The sequence below is a fragment of the Hemiscyllium ocellatum genome, chromosome 25 (genome assembly GCF_020745735.1).
Source record: "Hemiscyllium ocellatum isolate sHemOce1 chromosome 25, sHemOce1.pat.X.cur, whole genome shotgun sequence".
Taxonomy (NCBI): Eukaryota; Metazoa; Chordata; class Chondrichthyes; order Orectolobiformes; family Hemiscylliidae; genus Hemiscyllium; species Hemiscyllium ocellatum.
Window position 1 is genome coordinate 44,916,963 of NC_083425.1, and position 25,258 is coordinate 44,942,220.

Genomic DNA, 25,258 nt, shown 5'->3' on the forward strand with positions numbered 1-25,258 from the left:
TTTTGCAGTGGGACATGCATTTTCCAGATCAGAACACTTGTTAACAAACCAAATTGACATTGAGTTATTTGTTTATTTATTTTTATATACATAATGTCAGACTGCTGATTTCAGCCCATCCCCCAATCTAGTGTACAATGGAGATTGGCAGGATGCTGGTGAGTTGAACACCTGACCCGTTTTACATGCCCCCATGCACACCAAAAACACACCCACTGGGAAATGTGCAAAATGACAATTTGTAGGCAAATCTATATTTTATTTTACTGCTCCCCTATCAAGACAACAGAATTATTTTCAGCTATTCACTAATCATGCTTCATTTTGAATGCAGAATAATTAATAACTAATATACAAACATATGTGGTCAAAGAAGTTGTGGAAATGTTCTTGATTGGAGCACAATTACCAGAAAGGAAAGGTCTATACTTGCTCCAGTCACGTGTACAGCTTCAAACTGGATAATCAATTCAATTTGCTCTGCAGCATTGAGAGAAATCAGGAGAAAAACTCAGCTGAGATAAAGTACAAAATAAAAGTGCATATAACTAAATATAGGGCATTCTCATCGGATCTGGCAGCATTCATGACGAAGATCTGATGAAAGCACATCAATCTGATTGTTAACCTTGTTTTGCCACCCCCCTGCTGCTTCTAGACCATTCCAACATTTCTGTCTCATGTTTGATTTCCAGCAACCATGTTCTTTAATTCATTTGATTTCTCACATTCTTTTTGAACTGAGCATTGGAATGGTTATCTATTTTATTTGATTCCATAAAATTCAACAGTGGTTCAAAGAGAGAGAATAAATATTGGAAACCAGTAGCTGACTGTATAACATTTAAAAAGGAAAGCTGGATTAAAAGGTCAGATTAACAATGGATATTTTCTTTTGTATTTCATTCGTGGGAAGTTTCTTGCCCAGCCTTAAGTGTCCTTGAGAAGATGGTGGTAAGCCATCTTTTAAACTGAATAGCTTGCTAGATCATTTCAAAAAGTAGTGAAGAATTGATCTCCGTGTCCTGAAGTCACACGTGATGATGGTCCTCTAGTTGCATGGTCACCATTATTGACTTTGCCTTTTATTGTAAATTTATTCAATGAATTTATCCAAAATCACTGTAATGTAACAAGCTACCTCATTAGAAGTGAAAAGCATTGTGATTAGCAGATGTGCTTCTGTAAATACAATGAATGCTTTGAATGTTTTCACAGGCAGTCTGGTGAGCAGCTTTCCCGAAACACTTGCACTTCAACGACTACTGTCTCAAACAGCAGTTTGACCCCAATGAAGTCTGCAATGTCCAGTCAAACCAGTGGCTCTCCTTTGAAATTGGGACCTCTTCCATCCAATCTGGATGACTTAAAAGTATGTTCAATCCCATATACAATGTTAACTTTTAGGTTGTTTGCAATTTAAAATTTACATGCTTTTCAACTATGTTAAGATGGCATCTCATTTCCTTATGACTGCAAAAAGTGTTCAAACAAAGCCGAATTACCCAGTCTGTAAATTCACAAAGACACCCCATTGTGTTTGGACAGGGAGTAGGTGGAGGTATGAGATGGGAGATGATAGCAGCGAAGACCCTACAAAATAACATAAACAGCTAAAAATGGTCACTTGTGCCATTTCACAAGGATTTGTGCAAATTCTCCACTTCAGTTCCATCAACAGACTGGAGAAACCCAGCATTGCAGCTTACAAGTACATTATATCTCACTTTATATATTAATTTGGGTATCAATGACAGAATCACTTATAAGTTACATGCCTATTTTTCTGGTTAGTTGGGTAGACCTGGTATGTTTGTGTCTACCACTGAAGCCAGAACAATTAGTAGGAGCATGTGGGGGGATTACACAAGTGATGTCAGCCCCCTTCTGCATGCCCGGCTCCCGGTTTATACTTTAAAGTCAAACCCTCTTCCAAGATGCTGACCAGCATCCCATTACCACAAGCGATATTCCAAGGGGTCACTATGATACTCGGTGTAAACAACTCTCACCACCTTGCAGACTTGCCACTTGATCTGTAAGTGGAGACCTCTCTGAAAGGCTGTCCAGATCAATCTTCCCTTCATATACCACACATTTAAAATCACAGCACCCAGAACATTTTATAAACTAAAAGTTCTAGTTATTGTAAAATTATGTAATTGCAACAGACAAATCACAGGAACATTAATTAATTATTTCACCTTGATATTTACCAGGGGGTTAATGTGGTGGACATGATTACTTCTCTTTCTGTTGTCATGACATAAGAACAAAAGATAAATAATGAAAAGCTGAACAGCTGGACGACTGGATGGGTTGCAATGAAGTACATTAAAGGAATTTAGTTAAGAAATGGTAGACTTTTGTTGTTTTTTGTATATATAATGCAAGAGGGCTGGCAGACAGCTAAAATAATTCCTGTATTTGAAAAGGGAAATAGAAGAGGTCTGGGAATTCTAAAGCAATTAGATTTCATGTTTATGTCAAAAAGACAATAAAATCCTTGCTAAAAATTTAGTGGAAAAATATTTGGAAATTGAAAATATAACACAGATCTGTGGTCAACACTGATTTCAAAAGGCAAGATCATAATTTCCAAACTTTACAGAATTTTTTGAAGAAGTAACAGAAAGGCTAGGTAAGGATGATAGTAAAGGTATATTTAGATTTGCAGAAGGTCTTCTATGAAGCCTTTCAGTAATTTGACTCATGACTAGGGTTAGAAAATAAACAGTGAGACAACAACCAGCAGACATTATAGCCGCTAGCTACTTAAAAGAAATCACGAGAGACAGGGTTAAAGGTAGTTATTCAGATTGACAGTCAAAAGTGATGTATCACACTGACACCACTGTTACTGTAGGAGCATGAATGACATAACCTAGTGACACTAATTGATTAATATGAGTTATTTCAATTATGTTTTTGTCTATACCCAACTGACAAGCTTGGCATTCACTGCAACATTGCTGAATGAAGAACGTTCTTTGGAAAGCCAAGTATAAGTGGTTGAACTTACTAATGCACCAGCAGTTTTCCTGCACACAGTAAGAATGTGATGCATTGATTGCAGTGTTTGCTTTTCTTTCTCTGTGTGGAGATTCCCAATGTTTTTCTTTTTTAGCTTTTGCAACGAGCAATCATCTCTCAGTTAGCCAGAGGTTATTCTGTTTGATGAGAACCAATATACCAGGCAGTACATCACAATTTATTTTCTGCTAAACTGCAACTATGCCCCTCTAAAACTCCCCTTAAACAATTCAGTGCAATATGTTTAAAACATTTCATGATAGCAGAAGCTACTACATTTACACCACTCTCACATGAGGAAAAGTCTTCTTTATTTGCTCTATTAGCTCCGATCATATCTTTATAATGCTTTGTGTTCATTGCTTCCTTAACATGTTCCTCTAAATGGCAAGTACAACAACAAGTCAAACTGCTTCCTCAATATCAAAAGTGCCACAAGGGATTCAGTTCTGTATATTTGACATACATACGCATTATGTTTAAATGGAAACATAACACACGAGAGTTGTCTTAGTCATTTTTTAACAAGTTTTGTTTTGGTGGGCTCCAGCAACCAGGAAGGAAAAACTAGCAAAACTGGTGAATGACATCTACTGGCTCATCTTGTAGACTTCCAAGTGGAGCTCCACTATGACCAGTACATTCATTTGCAAGTATTACTGGTTTGTCCTGGTAAATGAATGGCATAAGCAAAGATGCTGTTGTGCCAAGGAATTTAAACTTCCGTAAAATTACGTTCTGTTTCATTGCAGCTTACCTGTACATTACATCTCATTTTATGTATTACTTTGGGTATCAATGATAGAATCACATAAAAGTTACACCCCTATACAGCTGGTTAGCTAGCCAGACTTGATGTATTTGTATTTACCACTCAAGCCAGAATAAAGTAGGAGCATGAATGACATAACCTGGTGACACTAATTGATTAATATGAGCTATATTTTTGTCTATATCCAACTGACAAGCTTGGCATTCACTGCAACATTGCTAAAGTTACTCTTGGCCACAAAGAATAGTAAACTGTCTTGAGAAGTGTTCTTAATGGGAAGGTTATAAAGTTTTTGCTGGCATTTTGCATAGAAAGTTTTCAGCGATACTTAGACAGCCATTTTCATCCAGCCCACTCAACCAAGGCAGTGATTGTAAATTATTTACAGAACTGACCTGGAAATAAATCATGCAAACCTCATGGAAACAATAATTTATGCAACCTTTGGCAACCTATTAAATATTCCCTTTAATTTACAGCATGCAACTTCCAACCAGACTATGCTGAACTGCACATTCCCTGAAAGAGATCCCTCTGCAGGCTCCTGCAACTTACTGCATATGGATTATATGCATTGGGTTGCATCCTAAACTGGATAATACAGAAATATTGCTCTGTAAATAAACTGACAGTGCCACCGTATCATGCAGGGATTAATCCTGCTGACTCATTTATACTCTGGGCATTGCAATTAGTCATGGAGCTATCAGGGGAACCATACGAGCACACCTCTCCAAATATAAATTTTTTTATATAAGCAAAGCAAGATTCAGAGGTGAGAAGTGTCTCAACAATTAAAATACAAATGATTATTTTTAAAAATCCGAAGTAAAACCTTGGTCCCAGAAAAGCAACGTGTACCCCAGTGTTGAAAGTCTAACTGACAAGAATTATAGTTCACTACGGAGACAAAATTGGTCGGTTCAATCTCAATATAGTTGGAGGTCCATTTTCAGCTTTGTAATAACCCCACTGATACTTCAGCTTTGTTATAATGGAGTCCCCCTATGATATGAAATACAATTGTCATTGGATTGACCTTGAACAATTGGAAGTGTTGCCAACCATACATCAGTTATTGAAAATTCCAAAACATCTCTTTGAACGTTCCAGTGCAGTCAACCTTTTGTTATGAATTCTGGGTTGTATATGACCTTTCATAAACATACCGTATAACTGTACAAAGTGTTAATTGCAATGTTACTTACGACATTAAATTCAATGATTTTGGACAATTGCAGAGTAAAAGCCACATGTCTTACTTTTGCATGTCTTGCCAAGGGTACCCTTCAGAAAAAAAAATGCATTTTAACTAATTAAAATGTGAGTACAGCATGCATTTATTCTTTATGCATCATTTCTTGTCTGAATTCAGAACCCACCTAAATCTTTTGAATGATTAAAGGAAGGCTCTACCTGGCCTTTCAAGTGAGCGTTAAAGGATCCATGACATTTAAGGAGAAACTGAGTGTTCTCACTGAAAAATAAAATTCCTCAGTTGTTTGTCTTATTACAGTTTGCAGTACATGGCTAGGCCCAACTTTGCTGTCACCTTTTCCCACGAAAACGGGAGTGTACTCACTTCAAAAGTAGTTGATTAAAGCAGCTTGAAAAGTTAGTTTTAACAACTTTATGAACACCTTTTTCTCTCAGTGCTACACCAATACTGTGACCTCAATTCCAAACAACTTATTGGAGTGCCTTGTAACACCTTTAGCATCTGAAAGACTCTTTATAAGTATAGAGTTGTACTTTCCTTTCCATGCCAGAAGAACAAAATCATATATTTTCTCAATCAATAGGATGAGTGGATACAGTTGTTTGTTACTGATGCAGTCTAGGACTAACTCTGTATGATTTGAGCTTTCTTTCTTCACCATGCAGGTCTCAGAGTTAAGGCAGCAGCTGAGAATACGAGGTCTTCCAGTGTCTGGTACGAAAACTGCACTCATGAAGCGGCTGAAACCGTTCCAAGACCCGAAGAGTAGCCCCCTGCCGGCCAGCAGTACCAGCACGAGCTCCACAGGTTCGGTCAGCGAGATGACAGCCGTGACGTTCCCGATGACTCCCGTGACCACGCTCTCAACCTTTCAGACTCAGACTGCGACCACGGTGCTGCCGAATGGATTTTACCAGTTTGGCAGCACCAGTTCGACGCCTCCCATTTCACCGGCGTCGTCCGATCTCTCTGTCACCGGATCCGACTTGAGCGGCTTACCGGATACCTTCAGCGATGTGCCTGTGTCTTCCCCGGTTCACCTGAGTGCCGAAGACAGCCTGATGAGTAGCATGAATGGAGGCAGCGTCCAGGTGGAACTGGACGGCTTTGACACCCAGAAGGACAAAATGCTCATGGAGAAGCAGAAAGTTATCGACGAGCTGACTTGGAAGCTGCACATGGAGCAAAAGCAAGTGGAGGAACTGAAGATACAGCTTCAGAAGCAGAAACAGAATAATCAGCATGACCCACAGGCTTCCTCCCAGACACTCTTCAGTGCAGCTGTTAAGCAGGAAAACCTGATGTCCAGTTGCCCATTTGCAGCACAGCAGGTGAATGACAGAAATACAACGCCGATGGTCTCCTCCACATCCAGCAACAGTTCTACAGAGAGTTTAAACACATCCGGTACCCCATCAGGAATGGCGACCAGTCAGGCGTGCATGGAAGCTGCAGAGCACAGTGCAGTGAGGTCCCCACCATTTCTGAGTCCACAGTGCTCCCCTCAGCATTCTCCAGTGGGAGGCCTGACCAGCAGCCCTCAGCATGCCAGCCTTCCCCCATCTCCCAACAATCATTTCCTCCTGCCGGTGTCGCCCGCCCCGCAGAATGGAGACGGCCGCAGTGTTTCGCCCCATCAGCTTCAGTCCATTCCCACTTGCAGCAGCCAACTCAAGATGCAGGTAAAGGTCAACTGTGCTGAGGATTGCAGGGTATTTTGTAATTTTGTAATGTTGGCTCAGTTCTTGCCACATGTCGCACAGGGGCCTAGCAAATAAACATGGCCAAAACCATGAACCATTTTCCATTATCAATTACAATGTCACCACATAAAGCATATTAAGCTTTTCACCAAACTCAGGTAGGCTCATCAGTTCAACAGGAAGTTTATAAATTGCAAGGATGGGGAGATGGTAATACCATTAAACCACAGGCCAAGGATCTTGTTCAGGGGATATAAGTTGAATTGACTTAATAAATATAGAATTGAAAGCTAGCGTCAGTAAAGATGACATTGTGTTGGTGAGGCATCTTCTGCAGTACTGTGTCCAGTTCTGATCTCCCTGTTATTGGAAGGATATTATTAAGCTGGAGAGGGTTCATTTGAAATCACAAGTTTTCAGAGTACTGATCCTTCATCAGATGAAGTGCTTGATGAAGGAGCAGGGCTCCGAAAGCTTGTGACTTTAAATAAACCTGTGTTGTGTGACTTCTGACCTTCTCCATCCCAGCCCAACACTGACACCTTCATGTCATGGCCTGCATGTGACTCAGATTCAAAGAAATGTAGTTGCTTCAGTACCTTCTGAAACGGCCTAGCAAGTCACTCAATTCAAGGGCACTTCGGGTATGGGAATCAAACCTTCGTGGTGATGCCAACATCCTGGACGAAGAAGAATAAAGAAAAATATCCTCTAATTAATGCATGTTTGGTTGGAAAGCATAAAGGAAGTTCAGCTTCAAGTCCACTATATGGTATGTGCCCTTGGAACGCTTGATGGGACAAAGTGGAGAGAGAGAGAGACACACATCTAAAGAAGAATGTAATTGCTTTGGAAGTAGAACAGTGAAGATTCACTGATTTGATGCTTGAGATGACAGTATAGTCCTCTGATAAAAGGCTGAGAAAATTGCACATATACTGTCTGGTGTTTAGAAACATGGGAGGTGACTTCATTGAAAAGAACACAACACTGAAGGTTCTTGGGTAGGCAGGCTCTGAGATGTTCTTTCTCCAGGCTGGGAATCTGTACCAGAGGGGTACTGCCTCAGGTTCAGATGTCAATAATTTAGGACTGAGATGAGTAGAGATACCTGCACTCAGGGTTTTAGAATTCTCTTCCTCTGTAGGGTTATGAATGCTCCAGCATTGAGTAAATTTAAGATTGGGATAGTTTTGATTTCTCTGGGCATCATGGGGACATGGTTAGTTGAGGAAAAAAGAGTTGCGGTAAAAGATGACTATTGCTTGTGTTGATTGGCAGAGCAGTCCTAAGAAGCTGTGTGGTCTATTGCTGCTCCTATTTCTTTCTGTTTTTAATTAGCTTTACTCTGCACATAGTGTCAGATTACAACTTGAATTAGTGAGTATTGTCTGTAATGATAAACACGGTGGCACAGTGGTTAGCACTGCTGCCTCACAGTGCCAGAGACCCAGGTTCAATTCCCACCTTGGGCAACTGTCTGTGTGGAGTTTGCACATTCTCCCCGTGTCTGTGTGGGTTTCCTCCGTGTGCTCCGGTTTCCTCCCACAGAGCTAAGATGTGCAGGTTAGGTGAATTGGCCCATAGTGTTAGGTGAAGGGGTAAATGTCTGGTTGGGTTGCTCTTTGGAAGGTCGGTGTGGACTTGTTGGGTCAAAAGACCTGTTTCCACACTGTAAGTAATCTAATCTAAATGAGAGACTGAAGTTTGACAAGTGCTATTCCTAAAGCTTTCTCCCTTATATAATAGCAAAAGCATACTAGGCTCAAGGTGCTTATTGTAATAAGAGACAGACTCTGATAGTTAGCTTAAGCGATGGGATGGACATTGAGGAGAAAACCATTTAATTATGTAGGATGATGACATACTTAAAACACCAGTAGAATCTGAACAGGAAGGCTTATGCTCACAATCCCGTTGTGGCACCTCGTGAGGGCCTGAAGAGGACAATCATAGACCACTTAAAAGGCTTGGCCTACTGCTTCTGGTATTAACTCCCATACTCCACGGCACATCCTTTCCCTTTGTCCTAGTTCCTCCTTGACATTGGGATTGTTGGGCTGCACTTGTGCTGTCAACTACAGCCCCTCCATGGTGCTGTTGAGCCTTAAGTGGCTTCCCATTGGCTGGCTGCTTTTGCTGGGGTCCTGATCCCAGAGGAAGGCTGATGGCCTCGCCTCTGCCTGATCGGTGAGAAAGGGACAGGAAAAGTCTTGCAGCAGCTCTTCCATCAGTTGACGAGTCCCCTGATGTATCAACAAAATCGCACACATTCTTGGAACCTGTAAAATTGAGTGATTATTGTTTTTTCACTTTGCATAATTTGGGAACGAAGTGGTAATCATTCAAATGCTTGTACTTGTGGTCAGATTCTATATTACATAAGCTTCCACATAAAACACATATATCAATGCCAATAAATTATTGCAGAAAAGCAGCCATAAATACAGCTGAAGCAACTGTAACAACTGGCTTTACATTTTTTTATATAGATTTTTGGCATAGATTTTTGAAAATGTTATTATTTGTTGAGAATGATAAGTTGGAAAATCTGCCAGGTTAAAGAATCACTTTTGAATAACTTTAAATGTCTTCGCATTCCCTTTTACTATAGGCCACAAAGGGACAGGAGCCTCAGCACCAAAATGGCAGTCCACAATTCCAACAGCTCCAACAACATATAATACGACAGCAGATACTCCGAAAGGTATTTATAATTAAAGGCTTAATTTCCTAGGAAACTACTTTAGGGTACATTGCAAATCAGCTTGAGTATTAATTTATGCCGTAGGCCCTGAGGGGCCCGATGGCATGCAGAGACAAACTAAGAATTTGTCAGTGTGTGGTGTATGCCAGAGAATAAAGGGCTGCCTGACACTGGGTTTAGAGAACTCTTCAGTTGCTCTGAAAATAAATTAATAGCTGAGTTTGCAGTTTGTTTTAAGAGTCTATAGGAGCAACCATCAGATGAAGAGAAAAGCATCTAGTGACTACATAGAAATTCACGAAAGCAAAACTGATTACAGACCAAGTCTGAGCAGGGAGCCTTAGTGTGGAAACAGTGCAAACCATTTACGAAGATTTGGATAGGATAAAAGAAGTAATGTTAGGGAGGTGGTGGCCTAGTTGTACTATCACTAGCGGACTTAATCCAGGGACCCAGGTAATGCTCGGGGCACCAAGGTTTGATTCCTGCTATCACGGATAATGGAATTTGAACTGAATAAGAATAGACTTCAATTAAACATCTAACAATGACCATGAAACCATTGTTTATCATTGGGAAAACTCATCTGGTTCATTAATATCTTTAAGGGAATGAATCTGCCATTCTTACCTAGTCTGACCTACGTGAGACTGCAGAGATACAGTGATGTTATAGATTCATACAACATAGGAACAGACCCTTCAGTCCAAGCAGACCATGCTGACCATAATCCCAAACTAAATTAGTCCCACCTGCCTGCTTCTGGCACATATCCCTCCAAACCTTTCCTATTCATGTACTTATCCAAATGTATTTTAAACGTTGTAATTGTACCCACTTCTACACTTCCTCAGGAAGTTCATTCCACACACGAACCACTCTCTGTGTAAAACAATTGCCCCCATGTCTTTTTTAAATCTCTCCTCACACCTTAAAAATGTACCCCCTAGTCTTGAAATCCTCATCTGAGGGAAAAGACAAAAAACCATTAACTCTATCTATACCTCTCATTATTTATCAACTTCTATAAGGTCGCCTCTCAACCTCCTATGTTCCAATGAGAAACATTCCAGCCTATCCAGCTTTTCTTTATAACTCATACCTTCCATACCCAGCAACACCCTGGTAAATCTCTTCTGAACCCTTTCCAACTTAATAGTATCCTTCCAATAACTGGGTGACAGAACTGGATACAGTATTCCAGAAGAGGCTTCACCAATGTCCTCCACAGCATCAACATGACTTCTCAACTTCTATACTCAAAGGACTGAGCTATGAAAGCAAGCATACCAAATGCCTTTTTAACCACCCTTTCTATATGAGATGCAAAAGTCAAAGAATTATGTACCTGCATCCCTAGGTCCCTTTGTTCTACAACACTATTCAAGGCCCTACCATTAATTGTACAAGCCCTAACTTATCTGTTGTAGCAAAGTGCAATACCTCACACTTATCCAGACTAAACTGTATCTGCCACTTTTCTGCCCATTAACCCATTTGATCAAGATCCCTTGTGATCTTAGAAAACTGTCTACATTGCTACCAATTTTGGTGTAATCTGCAAACTTACTAACCATGCCTTTTATATTCTCACCTAAATCATTTATTATAAACGTGGATAGAAGAAGCTGATGTGCTGAAAATTTTGTCAAACATTAAGATTGACAAGTCGCCAGGCCCGGACCAGATTTGTCCTTGGCTGCTTTGGGAAATGAGAAATGCAATTGCTTTGCCACTTGCGAAGATCTTTGCATCCTCGCTCTCCACTGGAGTCGTACTTGAGGATTGGAGAGAGGCAAATGTAATTCCTCTCTTCAAGAAAGGAAATAGGGAAATCCCCAGCAATTACAGTCTCACGCCTGTCACCTGCAAGGTGTTAGAAAGGATTTTGAGGGATAGGATTTATGACCACCTGGAAGAGCATGGCTTGATTAAATGCAGTCAACACGGCTTTGTGAGGGGCAGGTCATGCCTTACAAACCTTATCGAATTCTTTGAGGATGTGACTAGAAAAGTTGATGAGGGTCGAGCTGTGGATGTGGTGTATATGGACTTCAGCAAGGCATTTGATAAGGTTTCCCATGGTAGGGTCATTCAGAAGGTCAGGAAGAATGGGATACAGGGGAACTTAGCTGTCTGGATACAGAATTGGCTGGCCAACAGAAGGCAGCGAGTGGTAGTAGAAGGAAAATATTCTGCCTGGAAGTCTGTGGTGAGTGGTGTTCCACAAGGCTCTGTCCTTGGGACTCTACTGTTTGTAATTTTTGTTAATGACTTGGATGAGGGGATTGAACGATGGGTCAGCAAGTTTGCAGATGACACAAAGGTGTTGTTGACGGTATAGAGGGCTGTTGTAGGGTGCAGCGGGACATTGAAAGGATGCAGAGATGGGCTGAGAGGTGGCAGATGGAGTTCAACCTGGATAAATGCGAGGTGATGCATTTTGGAAGGTCGAATTTGAAAGCTGAGTACAGGATTAAGGATAGGATTCTTGGCAGTGTGGAGGAACAAGGGATCTTGGTGTGCAGGTACATAGATCCCTTAAAATGGCCACCCAAGTGGACAGGGTTGGTAAGAAAGCATATGGTGTTTTGGCTTTCACTAACAGGGGGATTGAGTTTAAGAGTCGTGAGATCTTGTTGCAGCTCTATAAAACTTTGGTTAGACCGCACTTGGAATACTGCGTCCAGTTCTGGTCACCCTATTATAGGAAAGATGTGGATGCTTTGGAGAGGGTTCAGAGGAGGTTTATCAGTATGCTGCCCGGACTGCAGGGCTTATCTTAAGAAGAAAGGTTGACTGAGCTCGGACTTTTTTCATTGGAGAAAATGAGGAGGAAAGGGGACCTAATTGAGGTATACAAGATAATGAGAGGCATAGATAGAGTCGATAGCCAGAGACTATTTCCCAGGGCAGAAATGACTAACACGAGGGGTCATAGTTTTAAGCTGGTTGGAGGAAAGTATAGGGGGGATGTCAGAGGTGGGTTCTTTACACAGAGAGTTGTGAGAGCATGGAATGCGTTGCCAGCAGCAGTTGTGGAAGCAAGGTCATTGGGGACATTTAAGAGACTACTGGGCATGCATATGGTCACAGAAATTTGAGGGTGCATATATGAGAATCAATGGTCGGCACAACATCGTGGGCTGAAGGGCCTGTTCTGTGCTGTACTGTTCTATGTTCTAAACTGACCTCTAGTTGATTAGGGATAGGCAATAGATACTGGCCTGGCTATGACACCATCATCCTATGAATGAGTTTTAAAAAAAGTTAATTGGATTTATTTTCTGATGTCTGTAATGAGTTTTTGTTATTTTATTTTGCCTCACGTTATATAGTTAACACATCTCTTTTTAAAAATATATTTTATTCTTTTTGCTAAAAGTACACTGACAGTCTCTTGTGCTTGTGTTCAGTATCTGGCCTTCTCAGTTTTAATAAAAACAAAGTTAGGATCAAGCAACAAAAACAGGAGTTGCTGGAAAATCTCAGCAGGTCTGGCAGCATGTGCATAGAGAAATCAGAGTTAACTTTTCGGGTCCAGTGAACGTTCCTCAGAACTGAAGTTAGCTGGGAAAAAATTTGCTTTTATGCAGAAGATAGGGTGAAGTGTAAACAATAAGTAGAAATAGAGCTCAAAGAGAGAGAAGAATAGTTGGACAAGGGAGTGGATAACAGTCAGCCTAGGAGACTGAATGGCTGCTAATGTGGACAGTTAGTGGCTAACAATGGGTAGTGTGTAATAGCAGACCATGCGGGTTGGGGTAAAGACATGGTAGAAGGTGGCTCAAGCCCTAAAATTGTTGAACTCGATATTGAGTCCAGAAGGCTGTAGAGTTCCCAGGTGGAAAATGAGGTGCTGTTGCTTCAGCTTGCATAGAGCTTCACTGGAGCATGGCAGCAAACCTGAGATGGAGATGTTGGCCAGGGAATAAGGCGATGTGTTGAAGTGGCAGACAGCTGGAATCTCAGAGTCCTTTTTGCAGACTGAAGGTAGGTTTCTGCAAAGTGGCCAGTCTACGCTTTGTTTACCCAATGTAGAGGAGACCACAGTGTGAGTAGCGAATGGCAGTAGACCAGGTTGAGTGAAGTGCAGGTAAAACATTGCTTCACCTGGAAGGTGTGTTTGAGCTCTTGGATACTGAGGAGGGAGGACGTAAACAGACAAGTGTTACACCATTCCACAGTTGCAGAGGAAGGTGCCGTGAGGCTGTGGGGGTATGCTGGGAGTGAAGAAGAGTGGATCAGGAATGGTTCCTGTGGAAGGCTGACAGGAGAGGGAAGGGAATATCTGTTGGGTGGTGTCATCCTGCTGGAGGTGGTAGAAATGGCGGCTAATGATATACTCTCATTGTGGATGCTGGTGGGACAGTAGGTGAAGACGGGGGGAACCTATCGCTGTTGCAGGAGGAAAGAGAGGGGGTGAGGGCAGAAGTGCAAGAGATGGGTCAGACCCAACTCTGTCAACTACGGTGCTGGGGAATCTCAGCTGGGGAACTTTAGAGGCCTCCTTGTCCAAGTTAGCATCATCAGAACAGAAGCGACGGAGACACATGAACTGGGAGAATGGAACAATGACTTTACAGGAAATAAGGTGTAAAGATATATAATTAAGGTAACTGTTGGAGTCAATGGGTATGTAGTGGATATTGGTGGCCAACTTATCTCCAGAAATGGAAACTGAGATGTCTAGACAGGGAAGGGAAGAGTCAGGAGAAGGTGGGAGTGGGTGGAATTTGGAAGCGAAATTGGTAAACTTTTCCAATTCAGGATGACAAAGGGAAGTAGCACTGATGATATCATCAATATACTGGAGAAAGAATAGTGGTTAGGGGCCGGAGTAGGACTGGAATAAGGAATGTTCCAGGCAGCCCACAAAGAGACAGGCTTAACTGGGGCCCATGCAGGTACCCATGGCCACGTCTTTGACCTGAAGAAAGTGAGAGGAGCCAAAGGAGACATTGTTCAGGGTGAGGACAAGCTCGGTCAGACAGAGGAGGGTAGTCATGGATGGGAATGTATCAAACCTATTTTCCAGGAAGAACCGTAGAGCCCTGAGACTATCCTGATGGGGGGATGGATGTGGAAAGGGGTTGCACGTCCATGTTAAAGAGGAGGTAGCTGGAGCCCTCAAGCTGAAAATTCGGAGCTGACATGAAATGTCAGAGGGATCACAGATGTAACTGGGAAGGATCTGGACAAGCTGAGAAAAACTGAGTCGAGTAGGAAGAGATTGGTTCTGTGGGGCAGAATGAAGTGGAAACAGTGGATCTGCCCGGACATTCCTGTTTGTGGATTTTGTAAAGGAGGTAGAAGCGACCTGTTGGAAGGCTTTGGAGGCAGTGGGAGGAGTGGGGGTGGGGGAGACCACCAGATGAAATGAGGTTTGTGACCATTGTGGACACTGTGATGTGCCATGGTGGAATCATGGATACAGAAGGAGGCATCTGAGAGCTGGAGCTCAGCCTCTGCAATGTAGAGGTCAGCCCACCTGTCTTAAAGCAGTTTAACACTCCAGATTTACTCTCATTATTTGCACATTTCCCTAAAGCTAAAATGCCAATGCAAAAATATAGTGACAAAGCTGCAATCCTCCATTTTTATTTAGAATTTTTTTAAACCAGTTGCGTAAAGTTGAACTAAATAAGATGAACCCATAAACTCTTCTTTTATCCAATACTTGATTTGCTGGAAATATGACTTTCAGAAATTTGAGGAATTTGTGAATTTAGCATCCAGGCAATAAGTGAATAAGCAGCACAATAGAGAGACAAATCACTCCTTGGTGAAATGGATATCTGATTGAAGTACTACAGACAAATCCCTCCGTGGGTAATCTGTTTGGCTGCTATGTGGTATGTCCCCAGTAATAAATAAGTTCAACTAATTTTTTTTAGATAGAAGGACCTGTTAGTAATCGTTAATAATCTTAGTATGTTTCTGTTGGGTCTGTTTATTTAGATGAATGCTCCTAACTCTGCAAATCAACTTGGCCAAAAGTTTGTCATCAATACTACTCCATTCGGTAGTTCAAACTCAACCCTTAACAAGATCAAACAACCTCCTTCTTATGAAGATGCAGTAAAACAGGTAAGAAATAATGAAAGATTATCATGAGGTAGTTTGAGCATTTGCTTGTAAGAAGCTGAACTTGTTTTATTTAAATGAAATACAAACTACAGATTTCATGTGACAATGAACTACATTTACACATCCATTAAATGGATGGTACATGTATCAACTCATTCTGTAGCAGGCATAGTTATGTAATTATAGCTTACTGTTATTGATTCTTTTAATTATTTTCATGCTGCTTTTAATAGACATTTCTTAGCAGCAGTTCCAGGATGCTATCCCAGTTTTTGAGAACAGCATTTTGAAAATCCTATTGATTTTTCTACTGACATTTTACTTGTCAGTTATAAATGTGTAAAATGAAAATTGTAACATTCAGAATACACATGGGATAACATGAAAGTTTTGTTTAAACTCCTTTTTAGATTATTGTGTACTTTAGTGTTGCTTTATAAGGTTTGTAAATTGCGCAGCCTTAGTTTCTTGGTTTTTATTAAGTTGTGTGACCATGAATCTTGTTTAAAATGGACTGATCGGATCTATATTCTGGTCAATATGTGACAGTCAGCCGATTGTTTCTAAACATACATTTTGGTTGAGACTTACTTTATGTAGTTTAATCTTGTATATCTGCAGCAAATGTCTAGAAGCCAGATGGACGATCTATTGGACGTGCTGATTGAGAGTGGAGGTGAGAATTGTTACCTTGATAATGGATACTCTCAAATTATTCAGTCACTGAGCATAAGCTCTCTCTCTCTCTTCCTTTGTAAAATCTGGCAAATTTATCTTTTCAAAATTCACTGTTGCTCATTTTTTTAAAAAAGCTAATGGCTTCTAATTGGATATTAGGCAACTGGTATCATTAATTTTTCTTCCTTTAACTTAATTTAAAACAAAGATGAGTATGGTATGTAATATTTCCTTGCCTTTATTGTGGACCCCATTAAATGTGGCACACTCGACAGGGCAGGTTTACGGAGCCATGCTTCATTATGGGTGTACACGATAAACTCAGTGGAAGAGGAATTGGTGTGGTGGTAATGTCACTCCCGTGTAATCCACAGCCACATTAATATTCTTGGGGGCATGAGTTTGGATCTGATCACAGCAGGTGGTAACTTCTGAATTCAATAAAAATCTGAAATAAAAGACAAGTATAAAGGTAACCATGCAACCGCTGTCAATTCTCTTTTTAAAAATATCTGGTTCACTAATGTCTTTGCGGGAAGGGAGTCTGCCATCCTTATCTGCATTTACGTCCAAACCCACAGCAATATGGTGGTCTGTTAATTCCTTTCTGGGCAATCAATGCCGGTCCAGCCAGTGACACCCACATCCATGAATGAAGTTATAAAAACCTAAAAGTTCATTGTTTTAAATCACAAAATAATCAAATACCACTGACAATGGAGAGGATGCTTTGTTTCTTCTCTCTGAAGAATGCATCTTGTACCTAGACAAGTCTATATTTTAGGAGCAACTATCCATTGGCAGCACATTAGCAGACATTCTCAAGAGTGGTGCATGTTATCAAAAGTACCCGTAAAGAAATCTGATCAGATTGAAAGATAGAAATATCTAGCAATTACAAGTTATCTTGTACTCATTGAGCATTTATTTATTTCCATGATAATGTTATCAAAGCATTTATTTATCTACATAGAGATTCTAACATCCAGTGTCAATTCAATTCACTTTTAAGACAACATTTTAAAGAGATAAAGGGTTAAACAGTAATTTTCGGCTGGTTTTTCTGACCTCACAAAGAAATTTGGCTACGTAACAAGAAATAAAAACAATTATTCATCCTTGGGGAAACAGCAGAGAAATCAAATGAATTGGAGATCATAGGTGCTGCATTGCCTTGATGGACTAAATGGCCATCTTCTCTGCTTACAGGATTTTAAGATTAAATGACCTGCCATGAAGAGTTATGGGCAACTGTCAATCTACACAACTTTCTGTCAACAACTAACTTCGAATTAAACTTTGGCAGGTTATGCTTGTGCACCCATCCACAAAATGGATCAGATAATGTCTTGAAAAGCACTGGCTAAGTTATACTCTGGTCTATGCCAGTCGTGAAAAACTACAATCATGTTCAGTCATGGCTGAAGTTTAACGCCCATCCCTGGGGTGGGCCTTTTGCAGTTGGGATGGTGGTGTTTGGGGCCCCTCAAGGTTCGTAGTCAGCCTTCCTGCCCCAGCACAACTGACACCCTTAAAGTACCCAGTCCCCCTCACTGTTGGTGACAGGCAGGGCAGTCATCATCAGAAAAGTGTGGAAAGCAAACTCTGACATGTTTATTTTCAGGATCTGTAAAGTCCTTAGATCCATTATTCAATAAACGATGGGGACATCAGGGAGGAACAAAGGAGAGGATCAGATAACTACCTTTCTGCACTTTCTTCACACCACCCTGGCCCCTTGCCAGTGACCCCCTCCTCATATGCCCCATTCTACACCCCACTCCTCCCCCAAAACCCCCATGGCCACCTGCATCCTGGGCCTTTCACTGATCCTGATCGTGAACCTCTGGTGAGTGCATTGCTGGCAGGTGCCAGGGATGGGATTTCTGCCTCTGTGTCTCTTGATCCCAGGGAATGCCCATCACTGACTAGCACTTAATACAATCATGTTTCCCACCCTGGGCTTTCACCAGCTCTCCAGCAGTGGATTTACCCCACCTTCACCCATTCACTGCCTGTATTAAATTCTGCCCTGTGTGTGAATAAAGGCATGAGAAATTATCTAATTGTAGGCGTTGTACATGCTATTTAAGAAACATATTTTATTTCAATAGTGAATCTTTGAAACAGTTATAGCCCATCTAATATTCAAGTTTATTTACAAAATCAACTATGTATGAAGTTTCAGCCTCTCTCAAAAGCATTCTTCTAAAAAAACAAATTTTCTGATTTTCTTATCATTCCTGATTCATATTTTCCTATCAGCAATAACCTTATTTATTGGTGTATTTTCTTATTATAACTTGTCTCCTTTTCAGAAATGCCACCTAATGCAAAAAATGATCATCACTGTGCTCAGAAATCACTGCCTCAAATCACAGTATCATCAGGAACTTCCACTGTATCTGTGCCTAGGACTTCATCAAGTCCTTTTAGCCATATGTCTCCTCCCCAGCTATCATTTGACCATTGCACCAGCAACAGCGACAGTCAGTTACAAGCCCTGATGAATTCCCGCAGCTCTTTGAATCGCGGCAGTGATCTTGCACTGCTGAAAATTGGCAGTGAAGATTCCCAGCTAGACAACGTGGCTGAGGGCTTTTCTGGTAACTCCCGAGAGGACATGCTGAACACGCGAGATATCCTGGAGAATCCCCTGTCACCGATGGATACCCAGATGTCCCCTTCTCCCACACATGCCCATGTTATGAACCTAGGTCTTACAGAAACTCCTTTAGAGAATATGGACTGGTTGGATCTCACACCACCTAGCTCAGCAGCCGGTTTTGGACCTGCTGGCTCCACCACACCAAGTATCTTCTCCGCAGACTTCCTGGATGTTACAGACCTGAACTTAAACACAACCATAAATTTACAATGGTAATAGGCTGAGCGGGCTACAAACTATAAGTACATTTGGCGTCATTCGAATTGGGGTGTTAAGTAAAATGCAAGTATACTGCTAAGGTATACCAGTCAAAGAAGTCATGTTGGCAAAGATAAAGTTAATGAAATGATCCAGTTGATCAACCATAAGATGATTATATGGTTGTTGCATGTAGTAATAACCAGGTTACTGAAAGAGTTAAAAGCTTTATAAACTGCGTTCACCATGTTTTACTGGAAGCAAAGTGAACATAAAATCCACTGCCAAAGAGTCTACGTCTAAATCTGACTGATTTGGCAGGAAAGGTCGAAAAGGACTGAGAATATTGGCCAACTCTCATTCGGGCCTTGTGCACACAATCTGCATTATACCTTTTGTACATAGTCTACATTTGCCTTTATCTTTTGCAAGACTTTTTATAACTTTTATCGAGAAAAGGATTCTTTACTAGACAAGCAATATTTGCTATCCCGAATATTGAAAAGTATTACAATACTGGCATCTTTTCTGAACTGCATTTGCAAGATCACACTACTTTATGCAAGTATTTGATTATTTGTATTGTGAATATGTTATGGTTCACTTTGCACAGTTAACAGTAGAGGAGTTGTCACTGTTTGCCTTGTTTTAGACTTTTTTTAGGTGTTAAATTGTTAGAAGCCATTCCATGCAGATATTTGGTAGTATTTTCAAAAATTATTAAGTTTATGAAACTGTGCAGCATATTGCTTTGCATTACAGATGCTTTTTAATAGACTTACTAGTGTTTGAGGGTGTTGGAGGAAAGAGGTAATGTTTGATATTTGATGAAGCAACATGTCAACCCCTGTTCCTCCCCTGTGCCCACACCCCCAAAAAGGGTATCAATTTGCCAAATGTGGCAATTTATGCAATCATTTTATATGTAAAGAAAACAAAACCAAGGTTAAAAAAAAATTATTTGTGCTGAAGTTGTGACTCCCTACAAGCATAGGAAAATGTTAAACCTGAGTTCATTGCACAGTAGCAAGCCAGCATCAGGCTTGGCATTATATGCAATTGTTTTACAACTAACTCGGGAACTGACCAACAAAACTATTTTTTTATATTTTCCACAAGAAATCTTGAGGCCTATAACTGAAAAAAAAGTAAATGAAACATCAATTTGAAAGGGAACAATAATGAATTGAAAATAGACATCACCTGCATCAACCCTTGTCTTAGTGTAAAGAAAATAGTTTATTTTTGGTAATTTTTATTCAAAGCAAGGAAGTGCTCAGAAAACAAAAGTATTTTCATACTATTTTGTATCTTATATTATCCCTTTCTGCAATGATATCTAAATGAAAAGAACTTCACATTGCTTGCTTGGAATAACATACTATTCAGAAATCCCTGGCCAGGTCAGTATTGTGAAGTTTGAGGAAAATCTTTGTCAAAGGATTTGCTTGTTACCCCTTTATAGTCATTGTGTGGCTGATATAAAATTCATATTGCCCTATTCACCCTAATTAGTTAAATATTTTCAAAAGGATTTTTTTAAAAAGTAAAGATATTATGCAGTTAATGAATACTTAATACTCACAATGTTTTCTCCTGTCATTCCTTATGATTATCGAGTTTACCTCTTTGCTGATGACGTGCACAGCTTCCTTCAAAGAATCAGTAAAATGTACAGATCATTTTGAAGAATGGATGACAGGAATCAGAATGATTGAAAGGGATAAACAATCATCTTAAAATGTACATCAACCCAAGAGCAGCACTTCACGGTCCAAGTTTGTTATTTCTCCTCCCTCTTAATCAATAATATTTCCTGAAATGCCTTTTGATTCAATAATGCCGTAAAGATATAAATGATCATTCTAATCTACATATAGTATATCCCATTCCAATGCTAATACATTGTCTTGTGTGAGCAGTGACTCTACGATATGACAGTGGTTGCTTGTAAACTGGATGAGGCACATGGTGTTTAAATTAGATTCCCTACAGTATGAAAACAGGCCCTTTAGCCCAACAAGTCCACACTGACCCTCTGAAGAGTAACTCATTCCCCTACCCTATATTTAACCCTGACTAATGCACCTAATACTATGGGCAATTTAGCACGGCCAATTCAATTGACCTGCACATCTTTGCACTATTTGAAAGGCCAGCAAGCTGATCTTCTGATCGACGACAGACTAAAAAACAAATAGGCAGGTGAAGGTTTGAAATCAAGAAATTTCTTGGCTTGAGCAGCAATACTGAGAATACATGTTCTCCTACTGTAATCTCCTAGTCAGGAATACAAGAATCAAAATTTGTTCACCTCCAGCATTACAATGTATTTGTTTATGCATTGACATTATGATGCTTTTCCGGTTTAGAAATATATTGACCAAATCAGTTTTTCAAAAGAACATTCTTTTAAGGTGGCACCCCACCCCTTCTATTATATTAAAACCAGATCCTGAAATATCAAAATTGTTCAGCAAATGGAACAAAGTAGGTAAACATCAGACCATCCAAATTTACTATACATGCAAAAACCTGCAAAAATGACAAATTATGGTCTGGGTTTTGAGGTCCCTTCTATGGGACGGCATACCCCACTGACTTCAAAGAAAGCTGCCCACAAGAACCAGTGATGTCTGTAACATGGTCTTCCCTTTCCAGCCAACAGTTCAAATCTAGCACCAGGGAATGTCTTGCTGTAAACTGCAATGATGTCAACAAGAAAGTAAATAGCCAATACAGTTGAAATATTCTCCCACAGTAGGTTAGGAAGCTAAACACACCTTATATTTTATGAGTTACGTTTTCTGAAAGTAAAGTAAATGATTATGATGAATTGAGATTGAAGCTAATACAAGCATCAAAAAAGAAAAATATAAACTAGGAATTGCTTATATGAATGGAAAATATTGACATTCCCCAAAATCTAACTGATCTTTCAGGGCACTGATTCTGGTATTGCACTAGTTATGAAATGATGCCATTAAAAACACAGTTACATTCAATAAGGTATAAGGGTTTTACAACGAAGCCAACAGCCTGTGGAATTTCTTGTTAATTCAATGGATTTCCATTGACTATAGTTAAAATGGCAACATTTGGTGAAGCAAACTATTGCAGACAGCACACTCTGGATTTCCATATTATTCTGTGTACTTGCAGACCCCTGCAATTGCTGGGAGTTTCAGTGGAATTACGCTGATTGTTTCACAGTGATTGCTACTGCAAATTCTAGGCCTATGTATTCAAAGAAACTGTTTAGAAATAGTTATAAGATGAGCGAGTTGAGCCACCTCAAAAAATATGAATGGAATCATAATTGGCAGTAAAAGATAGCAACTAATTGATTCTTTAAAGTAAAATATTTACACTAGCTACATTATTTCAAACCAACGTATTCAGAAATCTATTTCTATTTCTGATGTGGTGTGCGTTATCTCACCCTGTAAGGTCCTGTCCCTTTTTCTTTCAGCTCAAAGCTTTGGCTTACCATATAGAGGTTATGGTTAGCCAAATTTAATAGAGGTACTACTCGAGTTAAAACAAAAAACAATTTGAAACAGCTTACCAGCAAAAAGCATGATTAAGCTTCCCAACATAAGTCAAATCAAACTCAAATGAGCTGAGTATTTGGTTGCAGATCCAACTTGAGCTGAATGAACAATCTTCCAATCAGAAAAAAAGCCTGCCCTTCCTAGCCACATCCCTGATAAAACAGCAACAGTATTCTGTTATACTGCTGATCAGCCTTAGTCAGGTATCACATTGCCAAGACTGTCACTCACCATCCCTTACTAAGCACGCTCTCCCCTACTTGGTCCCTCAGCTCAAGGAGCAAAGGATGTGAAATCTTTTGGAACCAAGCAAGCAAACCTCAATGGGACTGTACCCGCAACAATATTCTTGATGTCTTGTCTTCCTGTTGCAGCTTAATCCAGCTCTGCTTCATAAAAGGCACAAAATATACAATCATTTTATAAAGGCACTGAACTTCATTGTCCTTAATTTGCGGTGGTTCTTCAATTGAAACTAAGTTATGCACCCATCCAAAGGTTAATTACTTTTCCTGGTGTTGGCTGATCATACCAGAGGCTTGTGCCATTTCAGAGATAGTGCATAGGAAGTACATCAACACATTACCGCTTGGCTCATACTATGACATCTTTTCCTTCCTTAATCCTGTAAAGTCTGCCTCTTATTAGATGCCCTCTATGCACACATTTTATCAGTGTCACCCAATCAGAATTGACAATTAGAGTGCACAATATGGTAATATTGTCTGTGTAAAATTGCAGCTTGCATGCTACTTTTTATTGCATCAAGATAAAGACGTATGATCAGAATTCCAGCTTTCAAATCTGTATAGCCAAACCGTTATCTGGGAAATTGTTCACTAAATATTTTACATATCAAATCTGAAGTCATCATGTGGGATAAACGAAGCCCAAAGTCTACCCCGATATGTCCTGACCAGTATCTGTAGCAAAACTGCTCTGGTCAAAACAGCCAAGCTTTAAAATAAGCTCATTGGTTTCAAATCTAGTGGTAAGTCACAGATTTACATGGGGTTTTATGTGCAAGAATGGAATTGAGCTGCTAGGGAAACTGGATCTGCCTCTTATTGGACAACTAATTTGTACAAAAATCACAACTACAACTTCTAGAGTTGCCTTTTGTGCATTAAATTTTACTGGGCATCATAAAATGCTCACAAAGTTGTTTGCAGTAAATACTGAAAAATTATATTGGACAAGTCAGAGTGTGACAGTTTTTTTTATTCTTCTGCTACCTACTATCCTTTACCTTTTACCTTTGGCGTTCCTTACACAGCTCCTAGGCTGGTAACAGTGATGGCCTTTCTCTAATGTGCTTGTCTCTGCAGAGCTCCTCTCACAAAGGGCTAGGAGCATGAGGATTCAGAGTTGTAGGGCTTGTTGAAATCTGTGTTCTCCTATTGTAATGCAGTACAGCTGTATACCAAAGAGATTTATACCTAGGTGGCCCCCAAGCACAGAATGCAGCATGTTAACTTGATGTGGAAATGCCGATGTTGGGCTGGGGTGGACAAAGTCAGAAGTCACACGACACCAGGTTATAGTCCAACAGACTTATGTAAAATCACAAGCTTTCAGAGTGCTCCTCCATTGTCCTTCACCTGACAAAAGAGCAACACTCTGAAAGCTTGTGATTTTACGTAAACCTGTTGGACTCTAACCTGGTGGCATGTTAACTTACAAGACATTTTGTACAAAATGAATAATCTCCAACTTCCGGAACTTAACCAAGTGTAAGTTGTGTTGCTTGCCTTTTGAGTTAAACATCCCACAAAAGTTTTCATGTGAAATGAGGCCGAAGGGGATTTCCTTTTAGATATTGAAAGATTTAACCTGTTTCATAACTTAACAGCAGCACCTGCCTTCAATAAGTATGATCAGGTTTTCAAATTCTTGCTGCTGAAAAGCCATCTAGAGCACAGTGTTTCACGTTGACAATCAAGACTAATGGAGGGAGCAACAGCCCATTGATACAAGATGACCACCATATCAAACTGCCTCAAAGAGTCATTTGACCAATCCTGTGGGCTAAATTCTTTCTGTATTCATATATGCCTTATTTTTGCACTTTGTAAATATATGTATTTTCTCATGGTGTACCATTTAACACAACAGAAATTTTGCTTTGTGTATATAACGGCAATAGTTTAGAAGCCAAAGTATTAAAAGAAAAGCTACATAAACATTAAAAAAAATGTTTTTGAACTGGGTGTTCTTAATAAATCGAATATCATGACACAACCGATGTTTAGTTTTACTTACCTTGTCTTTTTGAGATCCCTCTTCAACCAAGATCATGTTGACATTAGGTCAAGTGTTGTCTGCTTTCATTAAAAGTAAACAGCAGGAGAAATGGAGCACAAATGTACATTTGTTCCAAAGAACCTCATGACCATGGAATCCGATGAACTGAGATGTGTAGTAGAAAGAAAGTTGTTTTGTAGGCTCATAGTTATAAATAAACCATCACAATCGGCCTGCTTTTATTTTTAAGGCATCAAAACCACAATCTTTTTGACCATGTGACGAAGGAGCAGAAGTAGACCCATGAAGCAACTCCACCTTTCAATAAGATCATGGCTGATCTGATAATTCTCAACTCCATGTTCCTGCCTTTTCCCCTTACTGATGAAAAA

The 25,258-nt window shown here is 40.1% G+C and overlaps 1 protein-coding gene across 13 annotated transcripts in view; it reads left to right on the plus strand.

Moving 5' to 3' along the window:
- myocd (myocardin) overlaps positions 1-24,826 on the plus strand; it is a 633,805-nt gene extending 608,979 nt beyond the window's left edge. For 12 of the 13 annotated variants that reach the window (XM_060844259.1, XM_060844268.1, XM_060844267.1 and 9 more), the window contains 6 exons: positions 1,219-1,372; positions 5,690-6,706; positions 9,342-9,434; positions 15,396-15,524; positions 16,125-16,200; positions 18,521-24,826. In XM_060844259.1, coding sequence (XP_060700242.1) covers positions 1,219-1,372; positions 5,690-6,706; positions 9,342-9,434; positions 15,396-15,524; positions 16,125-16,200; positions 18,521-19,086 — 2,035 coding nt within the window. In that variant the 3' untranslated portion in view covers positions 19,087-24,826. The remainder of the gene's footprint in view (positions 1-1,218; positions 1,373-5,689; positions 6,707-9,341; positions 9,435-15,395; positions 15,525-16,124; positions 16,201-18,520) is intronic. The other variant, XM_060844258.1, reaches the window with a different exon arrangement.
- The last annotated feature ends 432 nt before the right edge of the window (positions 24,827-25,258 follow it).